We start from the raw sequence: 15786 nt of genomic DNA on the forward strand, positions 1-15786 counted from the left end.
TAAACCGTACTGAACGTAAATAGGTAGTAAGGTATGCTTAGATTGTTATGCCATAATCAATTTGTTTAACAGTTAGAAGGGACTATAACCGCTACGAAACAGATGACATCTGTATTTATAATTAAGTTGTCCCACGCCTAAACTGGTTACTCGATGGGAGCTTAATTAACCAACTTAGGATTACTCTAAAACTATAGGATACCGACAAACAATGGTGCTGTCAAGCTCTGGATGCGTTAAATCAAAATAATTACTTAACTGAAAAAAGATCTATCATATGCTTTGGAGCAGCAAGATTCCTCAAAGATAACTTGACTAACGTAAACAATCTCCTTTATTGCAGGTTGATGTCAAGTGATTCAAAAAGGTATACGAAAAGACCGAAAGGTGAGTTAATAACAACTGTTAATGCAAATCGCGTTTCCTTGCAACGCTAGTTTTGTTTGTGTTTACGGGCGTGTTGTACTCGTACAAGTCGTAAAGTGTCGGATTAAAAATAGTGATGTCTGCGTGCGTGATGGAGGAGGGCCGGGAGGACGGCGGCGGTGCGCGCGCCGACGAGGACGCGCCGCATGAGCGCACGCGCCGCGACGTGCTGCTGAGTGGTCGCGGGCGACGCGCTTGCTCCGAGCAGGGGCCGCATCCTTCCTTGCATCCACGTAAGTGTCAGAGTGCCAGTGTGTTTGCGTGACAGTGTATTTATTTTGCTAAAACTTACGTATATAGTGGGATGGCTTTTATGATTTGTGTTTTTGCTTTTCATGTTTATTAACGCTCACACTTAAAAAAAAGCTTTGATGCACCACTTAACTCCGCCGTCCCGTATCATTGACGTCGGGATCAAATGCATCTTGATGTTATCACTATAAACATTTCTGCAAAACGATTAGGCTGATCTTTCTTAATTCAAAGTGATAAAAATGCTGACCCGTCATGGTTATTTTTTGCCCTGTCGTCGCCTCTATCAGGTAAAATGTTAGTTTTCAGCAGCACGATGAGCAAAGCGAGATCCTTCTATGTATGTTAGGCTAACCGTGACCAAATAGCGCGAATTGAAGAGAATAGCGAGAAATTAAATGTCCCAAAATTTAATAGGTACTGAAACAGGATTTAATAGAATGCATTTACTTTTATCATTTTGGCCTGACGTTTTGAACATCACATTACGTTCGCGGCTACACGCACTCAAATCAATATACCTACCTAAATGTCTCAAGTTTTACCTCCTAGATAAAATGTATTTTTTCTTATTGCTACTTTCATATACCTCTTATTAAAAATTTCGGTAAAGGGGTATTTGTAAGAAACGAACCTAAGTGACAAAAAATGATTTTCCATTTTGAGTCGCGTCCAGTCTATAAGTTTCAAATAAATTTAAGTAAAATCGTTGAATAAAATGTCAGTATGTTAAAAAAATTAACATACGAGTATCTGTTAAAGTTTCGGTTTCAGCCAACCGTAGCTTGGGTTTCGGTTGAATACTTACATAGAAAACATTAAGATCTCCGGCTTTGGAAGCAGGGTCACTATCGATTAGGCCAAGAAGCCGTTTCTTGTACTAAGTATGTTTATTATTTATCTTGATTTATGTATGTATGTATTACGTAAGGAGAGAGCAGAGTAGGTATGTATTTACAAATCACACAAGCTCGGATTTTATCGTACGAGTATGTGTTCGTGTTCCGCAAAACATTAACGCATTCGTTAAGTAAACATAATTTATATGTATTTGCTAACTAGAGCTCCATTAAGGCACATATATACTTACATTTATGATTTATTAATACTCGATCTCAATTCATGAGAAAAAATATATAAACTAGTTTGTAATCTTTTTCTACAAGATGGTTGATTAGTTTTAACTTGAAACTGATATAAGTAAAAAGGTAATAAAAAGGGTAATAACATTATTAAATATGTACTTACATCCTTGTATCGCGCCAACATCCTGATGACACCTATAATGGTCGCCATTAGCATGAATATGATTTAAGTGCATTGTACTTGTAGACAAGTTTTACACGTGTAACATCGGATATCTGCCAGCTGATTAGAAAAAGGTTAATTTCTTAACGACTAATTTCGTTGTCTTAGTAGTGGCGCCTTATTCGGGCTAGAACCAGTGGGACCCACGGAACACCATATAGATGATACAGGCCGGGGTTCAGGCAAACCGAAAAGGAGATGGCGGGACGATTTGGACGCATTCTACCCCAAATGGTGGGAAAATACCGATCACAGGGTCGAGTGGAGAAAACGAGGGGAGGCCTTTGCCCAGCAGTGGGACAGCAAAGTAGGCTAATAAAAAAAAAGTACTTCATTTCTTTTCAATCACTATCTTGTCATTCTTTACAGTGTCTGGTCAGGCCCCGTAGACAAAATGCCAATCGCTAACGCTACGTAGCGAACGAAACGCAACTGTCACTGTTACACTAATATGGAAGAGTGATAGAGAGACACAAAGCGATTCGATAGCGAAGCGCAAGCGATCGTCACCTTGGCTAGGCCGCCTGGTCCGATTAAAAGTGCATGATACAACGCGAAGGCATAATGAATTTAGTTAGGCAGCGAGGCTCTAAATAAGTACAACTATTATTCAAGGCATGCAAAAGGGTAAAAAGTTTTGATCCAATAGCTGTAGGGGAGACCAAGGAGCAAATTTCATAACCATTTACCGTTCAGAACAGAAGTACATAGTGTACTTAGAATTATTTAAAAAAATGTTTAATGCATCGATCCAGCCTGTTTCAACTCTCCTAATACCGAGGTAACTTGAAACAGGTACTAAGGTAGGTTGACACACATCTATAATTTATGAATTTAAACAATTAATATCAAAATAGTGTAAGTAAAACATTTCACCGGTAACCAAAGCTCAATTCTAAATTTTGGTTTTAAATTTCGTCTTTTAGCTGCTTATAATTTTAAAAATAAAAATATGCTATATTAATCAATATTTTTGTCGAGTAAACTAGTTGTTAGTGACTGAAGCATTATGAAATATACGTATTTTTTAATAAGCTTTCAATTGGTAACCAAAGTGCTAGAGCTAATATAATATTGAATAATATTATTTCAACAGTCTGGTATGAACAGCCTTTGACAAACTCAAACAAAACATTTACGAGGTAAGTTGCAACAAGGTGTTTCAACAAGGGTGAGGACCCTTGTATTTTTCAGATTAGATGTTTACATTCATATTTCTAGCGTCTGTAGTTTGCAAGATATGGAGGCTGTGTCAACCTATCTTTGTCTTAACCTACCTCGGTCTCCCCTACTTTTCTCTAGGCAAATGATCGCCAGTAAGTATTCAATGGCTCTTGAACTTCGAGTCTCATCTGGCATTATCGGAAAACTGTGAACAACTTGAGCGGCGTCCCTTCGAGGAGTTTCTGTTGTCGTGTAACTGTCATAACTGTGCGTCATGTCGTCGAGAATACCTACATTTCCCATGTTTTATGGACACACTTGGGTATTACTTTCTTCAGTAGTTATTGTGTGCCAGGAGGTCGTATTTTACCCAATTATGTCAAACCTTAAGAGGGAAGAATAGCTTTGCGTTCCTAACGAAATAACGGTACTTTTTCTATGAAATTTCTATTTCGGGAGAAAACTGTTTCCACTAACTAAATCTTAACAAATCACTTTGATTTTGATGTTGGTCGCTTCAGCATAATATATTCTAGGTTTAGAGGTCTCTCTTTAAAAAAAAAGATGTTTTAAAAAAAAAAGGTAAACCACTGAAATGAAAAGTTCATTTAATCCAACAAAAAAATAGCAATAATCACTATTTTTTTCTAAATCCAAGGACAACAAACTTTTTGTAATCGCAAGAAGTCGATTTTAGCTTTATTTGATATAGTAATTTGAGGGAATTCCATTTTAATAATACCAGTGATGTAAAATATAGCTAGCACCGGTAATGACAGCTAAACTTTATTGTTTATGACTAAAAATTAGTTTTAACTCCGTTTACAAAACGGGTTTGTCATTTATACCAAAGTATTTTTTTTGTGGGTTTGACAATGCCAACAATTGCGTAATTTGAAACTTTAAAGGCATAAGTGTTTCTACGATAAATAATTTTATACAAATAATTAGTTATTTGTATACTTAATACGAGCAAAAAATAGAGAGAATTGTATTATTAATTAATAAAATACTCCTTTTAATTCGAACACGGTGAACCTCTGATAATGACATTTTAAAATGAATTAAAATATTACAGTGACAGGAGGGCGCTCCTTGGTAAATTCTTAATTCTGGCAGAACCATTTCTTGATTCTTCGTATCGATAGTTCTCAAACATCAAACATCAACAACAACAGCAAATAGGCCACAGGGGCACTTTTACATGTCAATTTTTACAAGCAATACAAAATCAAAATTTACAAAAAACAATTACAAATATGGAATCAATGAAATATTAGATACTTTGTCAGAGATGTATCCAGTCTAAATGTCGAATTACACAAAAAGAAGAAAACTAATAAAAAATATACAAACAACAGACAATTACTAAAATTGTTTAGAGATGTAAGAGTCTCTAGGTGTCAGAGATAAAATATGTATAATAAATAAATAAAAAAACGATCATCAAATTATTCTTAGAGGTGTAAAGGGTCTCCAAGACTTGAATTGTTATATAAGTAATTATAAGACAAGAAATTAAATCAGACAGACAAGAACCGAATGAAGTGTCTCACGTTAATGCCACTCAAAAGTAAAGTTACATAGGACTAACATGATTCTGTTATTATATGTACGTAGAGTTAAACCAACGATTTTGACAGCACACGCAGTGCTAGTGTTATTTTAAACGTCAAACTTCTATGAAATTATGACGTATTTATAAATAACACTTGCACTGCGTATGCTATCAAAATTGTTCTTTTTTCATGAAACGGCTTACGCATTTAAAATAAATGATGATATTATTGAGGCACAATTCAGTTTTTGCCGACGTTTTTCAATAAAGTAAAAATATCACACATAGTTTAGGATTAAACCAAATTACCTATATTATTTAGTAGTATAGTACGCAGAGCCAGTCCATATCACAGTTTATTTTGGCAACGATTGTGTGGCTTAAAGACACATATTATCGTAAATTAAAAAGAAGTGTGTACCTTCACTATGGTACTTTTTATATTGTACCAATGTTTAGATAAATATTCATGGTCGTTTTACGCTTTTTTATTGAAAATTGAGGTAAAAACTGATTTTTGAAGGCAGTCCCGAAAGTACCGAAAGAACCGGAAAATCCCGGTTCAATTTTTTCCTGGTACCGAACATCCCGGTTCTTTTAAACAGTATATACCGGTTCTGCAATCCCTAATACTTGTTTGTCAGCTTGAATGTACTTATTTACTCATAATCAAGAATGAAATTCCTATTTCTTAGCCAAAAAGCCTATTTCCCTGTTCAATATTTGTTTTGTTTGCACAAAGCAGTTATGAGCGGAAGCTGTAACTCTATTGTTAAAACTAGTTCTCTTTTGATATTTTCTCCAATCATGAATCAATCTACAACGATATTCTCCGTATTTCTAAGTGCCTGATTGATTTACTATTGATTTACTTTTACGTAAATAGATACGAGTTTTATTTGGCCTCAACGAATACTATTTGAATCGTAACTAATATTGACCAGATCACTCAAATTAGCTTTTTAGGGTTCCACAGGCAAAATGACAAAAACGTAACCCTTACAGTTTCGTCATATCCGTCTGTCCGTCCGTATATCACAGCCATTTTACTGAAAAACTATAAGATAATAATATATTTTAGCATATATTTAGTATATATATTTTAACATTATTTGGAACATAGGTGTGATCCTCTACTTAGTATAGCAGAAAAAAAATATTTTTACCTCATAGGTACACACACTGTGACCGCGAGGAATCCGAAACATTTTAACCACGCATTTCTCAGGTGATATTAAGGAGTAATTAATGTTTAATGTAATGAACCTAGGTAAACATGTTTTTTTATTTTATTTTATCCTGGTATGATGAGAATTAAGAGACAAATTTTCAGTTTGCCTCAAATACCTACTCTAAAATGTCTACCAGCTCTGCAGCTATTACGTTCCATAAACACGGAATAGTACGGACCTACTAGAGCTTTAAGTGAATGATTTATTTTTCCAATTCGTTTTTTTTTTCGAGATAATGAAGCAATTACAGCTTTAACAGAACATGGGCCGATTCATATTCCTATAAATCATGCGTGCTAACTTCTAACTAAAGTGAACAGGGTAGATTTTGAAACATAGTGCACAATTAACTTATGACGTCTGTACTTTCCCTGCCAAAAAAATATCAAACACTGACTGAGTGCTTATAACGTATACCAAGTACATATACAAGTACGAAGTACATAATAACAAATAGTACTTTTCAAAAAAACCTTACAAGAGTAAATAAAAATAAAACCGTAAAAATAGTCCGCACTCATCCCAACATACCTTAAACTGAACGTGCCTTTATGGCCAATTGTGAGTTTAATCTCATCTCCTACTTACAATCTTATAACCCAAAGCCGATAGCGTTAGTGTTGTGAGTACTTGTGAGTGGTACGTCGTATTAATTACGCGCAGGACTCTCGCCATTTTATAGACATTCTTTAGCAAACAACGCTGGTACAAGATGACGTAATGGATCTCATCCACATGTAATCCAGTCATTAGTAAATATAAGCGTAAACGAATATCGTTGGTCGAAAAATGGGACATCGTGGGTGTTGTGTGTCGACCGAGTGACAGCCCTAGTGTGCAAAACGTTCAAGTGGATAAACAAGATCAAGTACGAATAGTTCCAAAAACTCGCGCATCTACAAGATGTTAACATCTCCCGTGTCAATTGGCTGGTTCTGTAGTTATTTGGAATGTCGTCGGCAGCGAGTAAAGGTAGACTCTTCCATTTCTTCTTGGTGCTGCACCCTGGCCGGCGTTCCGCAGGGTGGTGTGCTGTCTCCTCTATAATTTTCCATCTTTAATAATTCTATTACTATTAATATTTCTTCTTCTTACCACCTCTATGCCGACGACCTCCAAATTTACTCTCAATGCGTTGTGAACGATCTGCCACAGAGTATCAGTTCCATAAACCGGGACTTGGATCACATTTCCAGTGGGAGCAAACGCTATGGACTGAAAGTTAATCCGTCTAAATCGCAAGCTATAATTTTAGGCAGCTCTCAACTCATTTCTCGGATTGACTTTCCTAACTTACCTTTAATAGTGTTTGATGGTGTCACGGTACGCTCGGTACGCACGGTATTCTCAAGCCAGGTTAAAAATATTGGAGTCATATTAGATAGCACACTGTCTTGGGTACCACAGATAAGTTCTCACTTGTATATAAAATTGTGTATCAAAATTGTATCAAAACGCTTTTACTTTTCGTGCTGTTCGGTTGTGGAATGCTTTGCCATTAAGTAGACATTAGACGTGCTAAATCCCTTCCCATTTTCAAAAGTCTTTTGAAAACTCATTACTTTTCGCTGCCTTAACTTGCCTTTATTTATGAGACTATAATATATTATGTATTTGTTATTTTAGTATGTATGTATTATCTTCTTCCTCCTTGACCTTTTTCCCATTTACTTGGGGTCGGCCTTTCTTGTCCTTTTCTTCCATAATACACGGTTTTTGGCTATTTCAGCGTCTGTATTAACATCTTTCATGTCTTTTTCGACTGTCGTCAGCCAAGTGGCAGGTGGTCTTCCACTTCCTCTCCTTTGTGTCGGCAAATTTAAGGCTAACTTGACCATATGATCTTCCGGGCGACGTAGGATATGCCCGTACCACCGGAGACGATTTTCTTTAAGTTTCTCGAATATAGGTGCGACTTTAAAACTTCCTCGTATATAGTCGTTGCGGATTTTATCCAACAGTGTGACTCCTCCCGACCAACGCAACATGCGCATTTCTGTGATATGCATTTTCTTTATGTGTTGTTTGCATGTTGCCCAACATTCCGAGCCGTACAAAAGAGCGGGTCTTATTGCACTTTTATAGATTTTCCCTTTAACTTTTATTGGCATTTTCTTATCGCATATTACGCCAGTCAGTTCTCTCCATTTTTGCCAACCTACTGTGGTCCTATGTGTGACATCCTTATCGATCTTGCCATCGTTACTGATAATAGATCCCAAGTATTTGAACTGGCACACAGTAGGAATTCTTGTTGCACCGATGTAGATCTCAAAGTTGTTGGCGTCGGAAATGCCATCAAACACACACGACATATGCTCAGTTTTCTTTCTGCTAATCTTGAGCCCATTTTTTTCAAGTGCATCTATCCAGGTGTTAAATGTGTGTTGGAGGTCGTCTATGTCCTCTGAGATGAGTGCAACATCGTCTGCGTAAAGGATGTTCCAAGGTAGGGGTTTTTGGCAACTTTTCGTGAGGTAGTCAATTGCTACATTGAAAAGCAACGGGCTGAGTGTAGAGCCTTGGTGGACGCCGGCTGTTATGGAGAAACTATCACTTTTACCTGCTGGGCTCACAACTTGCGTCTTCACATCGGTGTACATATCTTTTATTAACGAGATGTAGCTTTCCGGCACCAGCTGACTTCGAAGAGCCTCCCAGATAAGGTCACGAGGGACATGGTCGAAGGCTTTTTCCAAATCAATGAAGACCATGTGTAAGTTCTTTTTGTTGGTTTTTGTCTTTTCTAGTAATATGCGTATAGTTTGTATAGCATCCGACGTTCCTTTTTCAGTTACAAAGCCACATTGATTTGGAGTTAATGATATTAGTTGGTTTAATCTGTTACCCAAGACTCTTTCCCAGATTTTTAGAGAGTGGGACGTAAGTTTGATAGCGCGGTAGTTACCACAGTCTCTCACATCTCCCTTCCCTTTGTAAAATGGAATAAGAAGACTGTTTCTCCAGCTTTCAGGTATTTGTTGACCTTGTATAAGTTTGTTAAACATTTCATATAGCCAGAGCATACCCTCTTCGCCTAAGTGCTTCCAGACTTCTGCCGGGATTTCATCTGGTCCTGTCGCTTTGTTATTTTTCATTTGGCCTAAAGCTTTTTTAAGTTCCATGGGTGTTATCGCTGGAAGCGGGCCATAAACTGGATTTGGATGTATGTATTATATTATAGTGTATAATTGTTTGCATCTTCAGTTTGTTGAATTACATGTATATCGGCACTACTTGTTCAATGTTGTAAGTCCTTAGTTTCCTGCTACCGAAAGGTTGTCTGGAAGCGATAAGACCACCTGTTGTTACCTAGCTTTTAACTGTATTTCATTTTCTGTGTATTTTTAAGTGTATGGTGCACAATAAAGAATATTTACTTACTTACTTCCTCGGTATCCATTCCGCACAAAAGTTACGTTAATTTTATCTAGGTTTTTTCACATTCTATCGTTATTATATGTATTTGGCAATACATATATTTTTTTCGTTTTTACATAAGTAAGTTCCTACTTTTTTGTACTTTCTCTGATCAGATCGGGGAAATCCTGAAGAAAGGCCAGGTCAAGAGCACCCTAAACCGGCGAGCGTGTATAAGGAATGTTATGAAAGTGAAGGAAGCGAAAGAGGTATGTCAGGATCGTAGCAAGTGGAAATCCGTGGTCTCTGCCTACCCCTCCGGGAAACAGGCGTGATTATATGTATGTAAGTACCTACTTCAAAGTAATATTTCGCGCCGCCATCACTGCTTGCCATAATCTCGCAAAGTAAGCAAATTCAACCGTCATCTCATTTGCTATTCAGAATCCTTTTAATTGACATTGAAACACCCTCTAATTCGTCGTCTGTCTGCCAAGTTGCCAACGCAATACTTTTGTTCAGGAAATCATTGTTTTGGAAATAATGTTGAAATGCTAATTAATGTTAAGACAAATCAACCAAATATTCTAAAATAGAGATTATTGTGTAAATGTAAGAGAGGGACAGAAGTGACAGAACAGAACAACAAGTAGGGGTGCACATAAACTGAACACGATTCTAATCATCAGAAAATGTATGTATGTATCTAAACACTTTATTGTACATAAGACAGATTACAAACACAATAAAAATGTGATGTGATGTGATCGACCTATATAGGGATCGTGCATAAACTGTAGGGAGATGATGAGATGACTTTGCACAGGAGTCAGATTTTTGGCGCGAGGCGTAAATGTGTAGTTTATGCTTCCAAAGTAGCCCACAAGATGGCAGCACTTGCTTTGGCGTGAAGTGTCAATGTACATGTGATAGACCCTCCAACGCGCACGGTCCCTATTAGCAAATACGGATGTAAACGTGATTCAAACTATTTCAAACTGAATAAACCTGACTGTTATAACTACAACTCAACGAGCTCTTGGGAAACTCCCTTTCTATTTTCTTGTGTGCGTAGATAACGGTATCAACTGCCCATTTTGGTAATAGGGTATTTACACTTTGTTATTAATGGTATCAGTCAGGTCTGTTTTGAAGATCATATGTCTGTATGGGACCCAGTGTCTTAAAGCAATACAAAAGTCACAAATGATGGTCAAAGTCTGGCACCCGCACTTTACTGATGAAACGCTTCTAACAAAATGGCAATATATTCGTGACGTCACCATGTACCTAATGTCGCTATTGTTTAGAAGCCATTTCGATATATGGAAAACAAGGAAATTGCGATGTTGTCGGTGAAATATTGCGTTTATGTATATTGTTGCTATACAATATTTATTTATTTAAACTTTATTGCACGATATAAAATTGTACAAAAGGCGGACTTAATGCCTTAAGGCATTCTTTACCAGTCAACCATTGGGTCAAACAGAAACGTGTAGTTAGTGCAGGATTGTAGGATTGAAGGGAATATTGTTTTTAATAAAATGTAAGGAATCGAATGGTACCATTATTTCTTTCCTCTTTGGAAGTTAAAAAACCGGCCAAGTGCGAGTCGGACTCCCGCACGAAGGATTCCGTACCATTACGCAAAAAACGGCAAAAAATCACGTTTGTTGTATGGGAGCCCCAATAAATATTTATGTTATTCTGTTTTTAGTATTTGTTGTTAGTTATAACCGTTATTGCCGTTAGGCAAACGAAATACATCATCTGTGAAAATTTCAACTGTCTAGCTATCACGGTTCATGAGATACAGCCTTGTGACAGACGGACAGACAGACAGACAGACGGACGGACAGCGAGGTCTTAATAAGGTCCCGTTTTTAACCTTTGGGTACGGAACCTTTTTAGCTTTTGTGCATTATTTGTTACAAATTTGTAAAATGCATTTTAGACCTATGTTCGTGTTTTTTTTCTATCGAGCGAGTCAAAAACTCGGGATTCGAATCGATACAGCCCCACGAGAAAGGCCTCAAGATTGCTAATAAAATTTATGGCAGCTGTATTGTGATCCAAAAAGCGCTACGACCTTTTAAAAACTCAGTTTTCGGCACCTTAATACATTACTTTATATTGATAAACCCGGCTGTTGAAGCGCATTTGACAGAAGACTGTTAAGTACCTTTGTGAGTCGACTGAAAAAACGCGTATTGTTTGTAATTTGAGATATTCAATATTCCATCCATTTTCGCCGCCACTGGTTTAATTAAGATTTTCTTACTTGGTCTGCCAATTTTAACGAGTCAAAGGCTTAATTAAATGAGAGCTCTTTGAGCTTTAAATGCTTCATATATTTATCGCTATTGATATGATGTTACGTCGAGTGAAGTATGTATATAGTAAATAAATGTAATGAATAAATTAATTTTCAAGAGTGTAATTTACAAGTTATCTAAAAATGTAGGTCAACTAAAACAAATCACTGACTAGACAATATTTACATACAAGATGGAGAACATTATTTAAATTCCTCTGACAGAAGATGATTGCGGAGAAGTCGCTTGAAAACGGGTTTTGCGTGGGGCTTGTCAAATCGAAAGAGGGAGGGAATTCCAGAGACGGATTACCTCAACGGCGAAAGAGTTGGACATACAACCAGTATGGTGAGAAGGAATGGAGAGTTTGAGTGAGCGGGAGGAACGCAGTTCACAGTAGGTAGAAGGCTCGAACAAGATGGCAAATAATATACTCAGGATTCTAAGGGACCTATGACGATGGATGGAAAGCCAATTGAGCTGATGTCGATAGAAAGAAACATGTTCGTATTTGCGTATAGTTGTATTTTTTTTTTTTTTTTTTTTTTTCTCAAAAAAGTATAACACATTTTAATCTTATAGTAGGTTCGCCAAACTTGCGTTTAACGGCGAAAAGATGCACTCATTTTCAATGTTAGTACCTTAATCTAAATTTAATGATTAACTTATCTTACTAAGGTTAATACTTTTATATTACATTAACAAAGTGTAAGTTGTAGGTATATATGTTGTTATTCTTTAAGAATTTATTTGTAGTTTTACATGTATGTAAAATGTATGATTTTGGTGCAATAAAGGATATTTATTTATTTATTTATTTACCTATCTTATATATTTAGTCATGCGTTGTACCCAATAGCAACTTCTTAATTTTTGATTTAAAGATGTTTTTACTAGCAATTCGTCTTCTATTGATAAATTGTTCATTATTCGCGGTGTGATATGTATGTGCACATTTACGAAATAAATGAGTATGAATATAATGTTTATTCGAAAAATTTGAATGGATTGATTCTCGAGCTGAAAGTCTGAAAAATGACAGATCAGTTAGTATGTACCTATCTATGTCAAAAAAAGTACCTACTTAGGGCGGCAACCCTTTGAGGTACAAAACATTACGGCCCAAAAAATCTGGAACTTCCTGGATTCAACAGGCATTAGTAATGAACTTTAAAGGGCCGTCAGAATTGATCACAGCTTGGTCAACGTGGCACTCGATGGCCCGCAACACGCCAATAATAATAACAATAATAGCCGACGTGCTCGTCGACTTCACTAACCCCCATGATGAGAATCTTGTGAAAGCCGAGAAGGACAAATCCAGTAAGTACCTAGACTTGGCTCACGAGATTCCCGCCATGTGGGATGTTGACTCGACGATTATTGTCCCGATAGTCGTGTCAGCGAACGGTCTCATAGCGAAGAGTCTGGACCAAACACCTAGAGAGACTCTCGCTGGGTGGTTGGATCAAGGGTCAGATGCAGAAGGCGGTATTTTTGGATACGGCGCGTATAGTATACGTCGGTTCCTCACTGCGGCCCTGACCACCGGCAGTTTTTTATAATGTGTTTATGTGTATTTTGTATTGTTTTGTAAGTGTTTTTATATTCATATTATAAATGAGTTAGCCTAAGATGGAAAATAAATAAAGATAATAGTAATATGTTAATTTTCAACGAGCAAACACGTCTGCGAACGATGCTATTAAGGTTAGAATAAATTTAAAAGTGGAAAAATCCTCCTTGGTGAGATTTGAACTCACGGCCTCTAGATCGATACTTCAGCGCTCCGCCAACAGCCACCGAGACCTTATCCATGCCCAGCGAATCTTTCCACCATATGGGTCTAGGGGACACTAGCGACATCTACTGTAAGAGTGTTACACTTCTTAAACGGCTACCGGAGTTCCATGTCACCATTACGATGTGCTACCTACCTACTTGCTTTTATTGTGTTGTTTTAAAATGTCGCATTTCCAAGAAAAAGGAAAATGCTCAAGCCTATACTTTTCCTCCATTTTCTATTTAACGAGCCAAGAATAACAATATGAAACAATTAAATCTTAAACTCGGACAATATTTTCTTTACGAGACCCAGACTCCACTTTAATCTTCATAAATTAAAGCGACAAACGAACTGCGTCGCGCCGCCACCGCAGAGGGAAAATTAACAACATAGGAATGGTATTCGACGTATATAAAAGCAGCGGTGACATAACGACCACTTTTAAGCAAAAGGCATGCGAATTTACAAGTTGTGTTTCGAATATATATACTTCGAAAAACATTGAAAACTATAGTAGTCATTATTGCCGATTAAGTGATTTTACAGCAAAGTTGTCTCGATTAAGTAATTTACAGCCAAAGTGGGCAATGTCACGAGTTATCAAAAAACGAAGTCAAATACCGTGCCAGGCCTTAGGTTCATGCAGAGTCAATGTATTCTTAACGTAAGCTAATTTGCATGTAAAAAGCCAATAATAAGGTTGCCAGAAGGATCAATATGATATAAACAAGCGATACTATCGTCGTTTTGTGGCTGAAAATCAAAATGTGATTTGTTGTTTTCGCTTTTTCGTCGACAACCGCGAACACTTTAAAAAAATTGGAATTCGTTTTTTTGCGGAAATTAAAAGTGCTGGTTGTAAGGAACGATTGTTTCTCTGTATCAAATGCTTTATTTTGTAATTTTATTTGCGGAAAGGTACATCTCCCCATACCAATACATTTGATGAAGGTACATTCATTTACCTATGTAGCGGCAAATTCTGTAACCTAGTTCGTGTTGTAGGTATAGGTAACAGTTTGATCACTATTTCAGTGTATTTTGAGTTAGACATTTAATTTTTTTTCCCGACACAATCAGTCAAATTTTAAAAGTCTATTAAAAATATTAAAATAATTGTTCACTTATACCTTCTTTCTGAAAGTTTTGATGCCGGTCGCACGAGTTGTGGCCGTGGTCGTGGATGAAGGCTGATTTATTTTATACAACGCCAGTCGCATGTGCTTGACATGCCAGAGTTGATGTACACAACTCTCGGTACTACCTAACGTGACACCTAAAACCCGAGGAAAAATCCTTCTCATCGCGGGTTAGCTTGACATTGCGTGGCCGAAACATTAGCGTTCGTGTCACATACTGAAGAAGAAGAATGCCGTGAAGAATTATAATGTTCCTTTTTTATCACACAAACGTTGAAAAGAAGAATCATTGGTGATTTATGAGCAAATGCGAGTGATTTCCATGAACAAGAATTATTAGTTCAGAAATCAGAAATCATCGCATTTATTCGTGATAAACTATAACATACAAAAGTATAAAACAACAAAGAAATATAAACATAAAAATAAATAAATAGTTTACCACGAAATGCTCAGCATAATGCTAACCCAAAAGTCAGCGCTGATCTTCCGGCGAGAATTGCTATTAAAAATCCCTGTGTGTTTAATACGACATTAAACACACAGGGATTTTTAATAGCAATTCTTCTCTCTTCACGCAAGAATTAAAAAAATAATCTCGTGGTACTTTTCGCCTTCCGCAGTCATGCGTATGCCTTTTAAGTAAGTAATCATTTATTGTCAGATTGTGCATGTCAGTATACAGATGTTACAATAGTATCTTATAATAGTAAGTGTCACAATCAACCGGTTTAGGGTATACAACGCCTTGCGGCGAGGTTCCCAATTACTTTCACGCACGTTTGCGGAAAAGTGCATGGTTATTTCTGTATACATATGTGAATCCTTATAAAGAAGCGCTATTAAAGCATAGGTATAATTAATATTAAGGGCATAAAGCGATCCACTTTCATCCGAGGCAATTTATTGGTCCGAGCGCAACGAGGACCAATATAGTTTAGGATAAAAATGGATATTTTGTGTAACTTATTAATTATGTACTAACATTAGGGATAAGAATTAATATTGTAAACTAACAAATTTTATGAGTCATGTTACATGAAATAAATAAAATTTATTATTATTATTTTATGCCTGAGTTATATACACTGCTTTTCACTTCGATTGTAAAATATACAAATATATCCAATACTGTATTTAAGACTAAAGAAAATAGTACTCGGGCCGGTCGGGGGCGCAGGGCACGCCGGACGGGAGCGCGCCGGTCAGGGGCGCGCCGGCAGGGCTGGCAGTTTGTTTGGCA

General features: G+C 36.8%; 1 protein-coding gene across 6 annotated transcripts in view; it reads left to right on the forward strand.

The window, feature by feature from the left end:
- The first annotated feature begins 487 nt into the window (after nucleotides 1–487).
- The window catches only part of LOC134743219 (3',5'-cyclic-AMP phosphodiesterase), a 597682-nt gene continuing 582383 nt past the window's right edge, over nucleotides 488–15786 (forward strand). For all 6 annotated transcript variants that reach the window (XM_063676606.1, XM_063676609.1, XM_063676607.1 and 3 more), the window contains exon 1: nucleotides 488–659. In XM_063676606.1, coding sequence (XP_063532676.1) covers nucleotides 503–659 — 157 coding nt within the window. In that variant the 5' untranslated portion in view covers nucleotides 488–502. The remainder of the gene's footprint in view (nucleotides 660–15786) is intronic.

The sequence above is a fragment of the Cydia strobilella genome, chromosome 7 (assembly GCF_947568885.1).
Source record: "Cydia strobilella chromosome 7, ilCydStro3.1, whole genome shotgun sequence".
In the NCBI taxonomy this organism is placed as follows: Eukaryota; Metazoa; Arthropoda; class Insecta; order Lepidoptera; family Tortricidae; genus Cydia; species Cydia strobilella.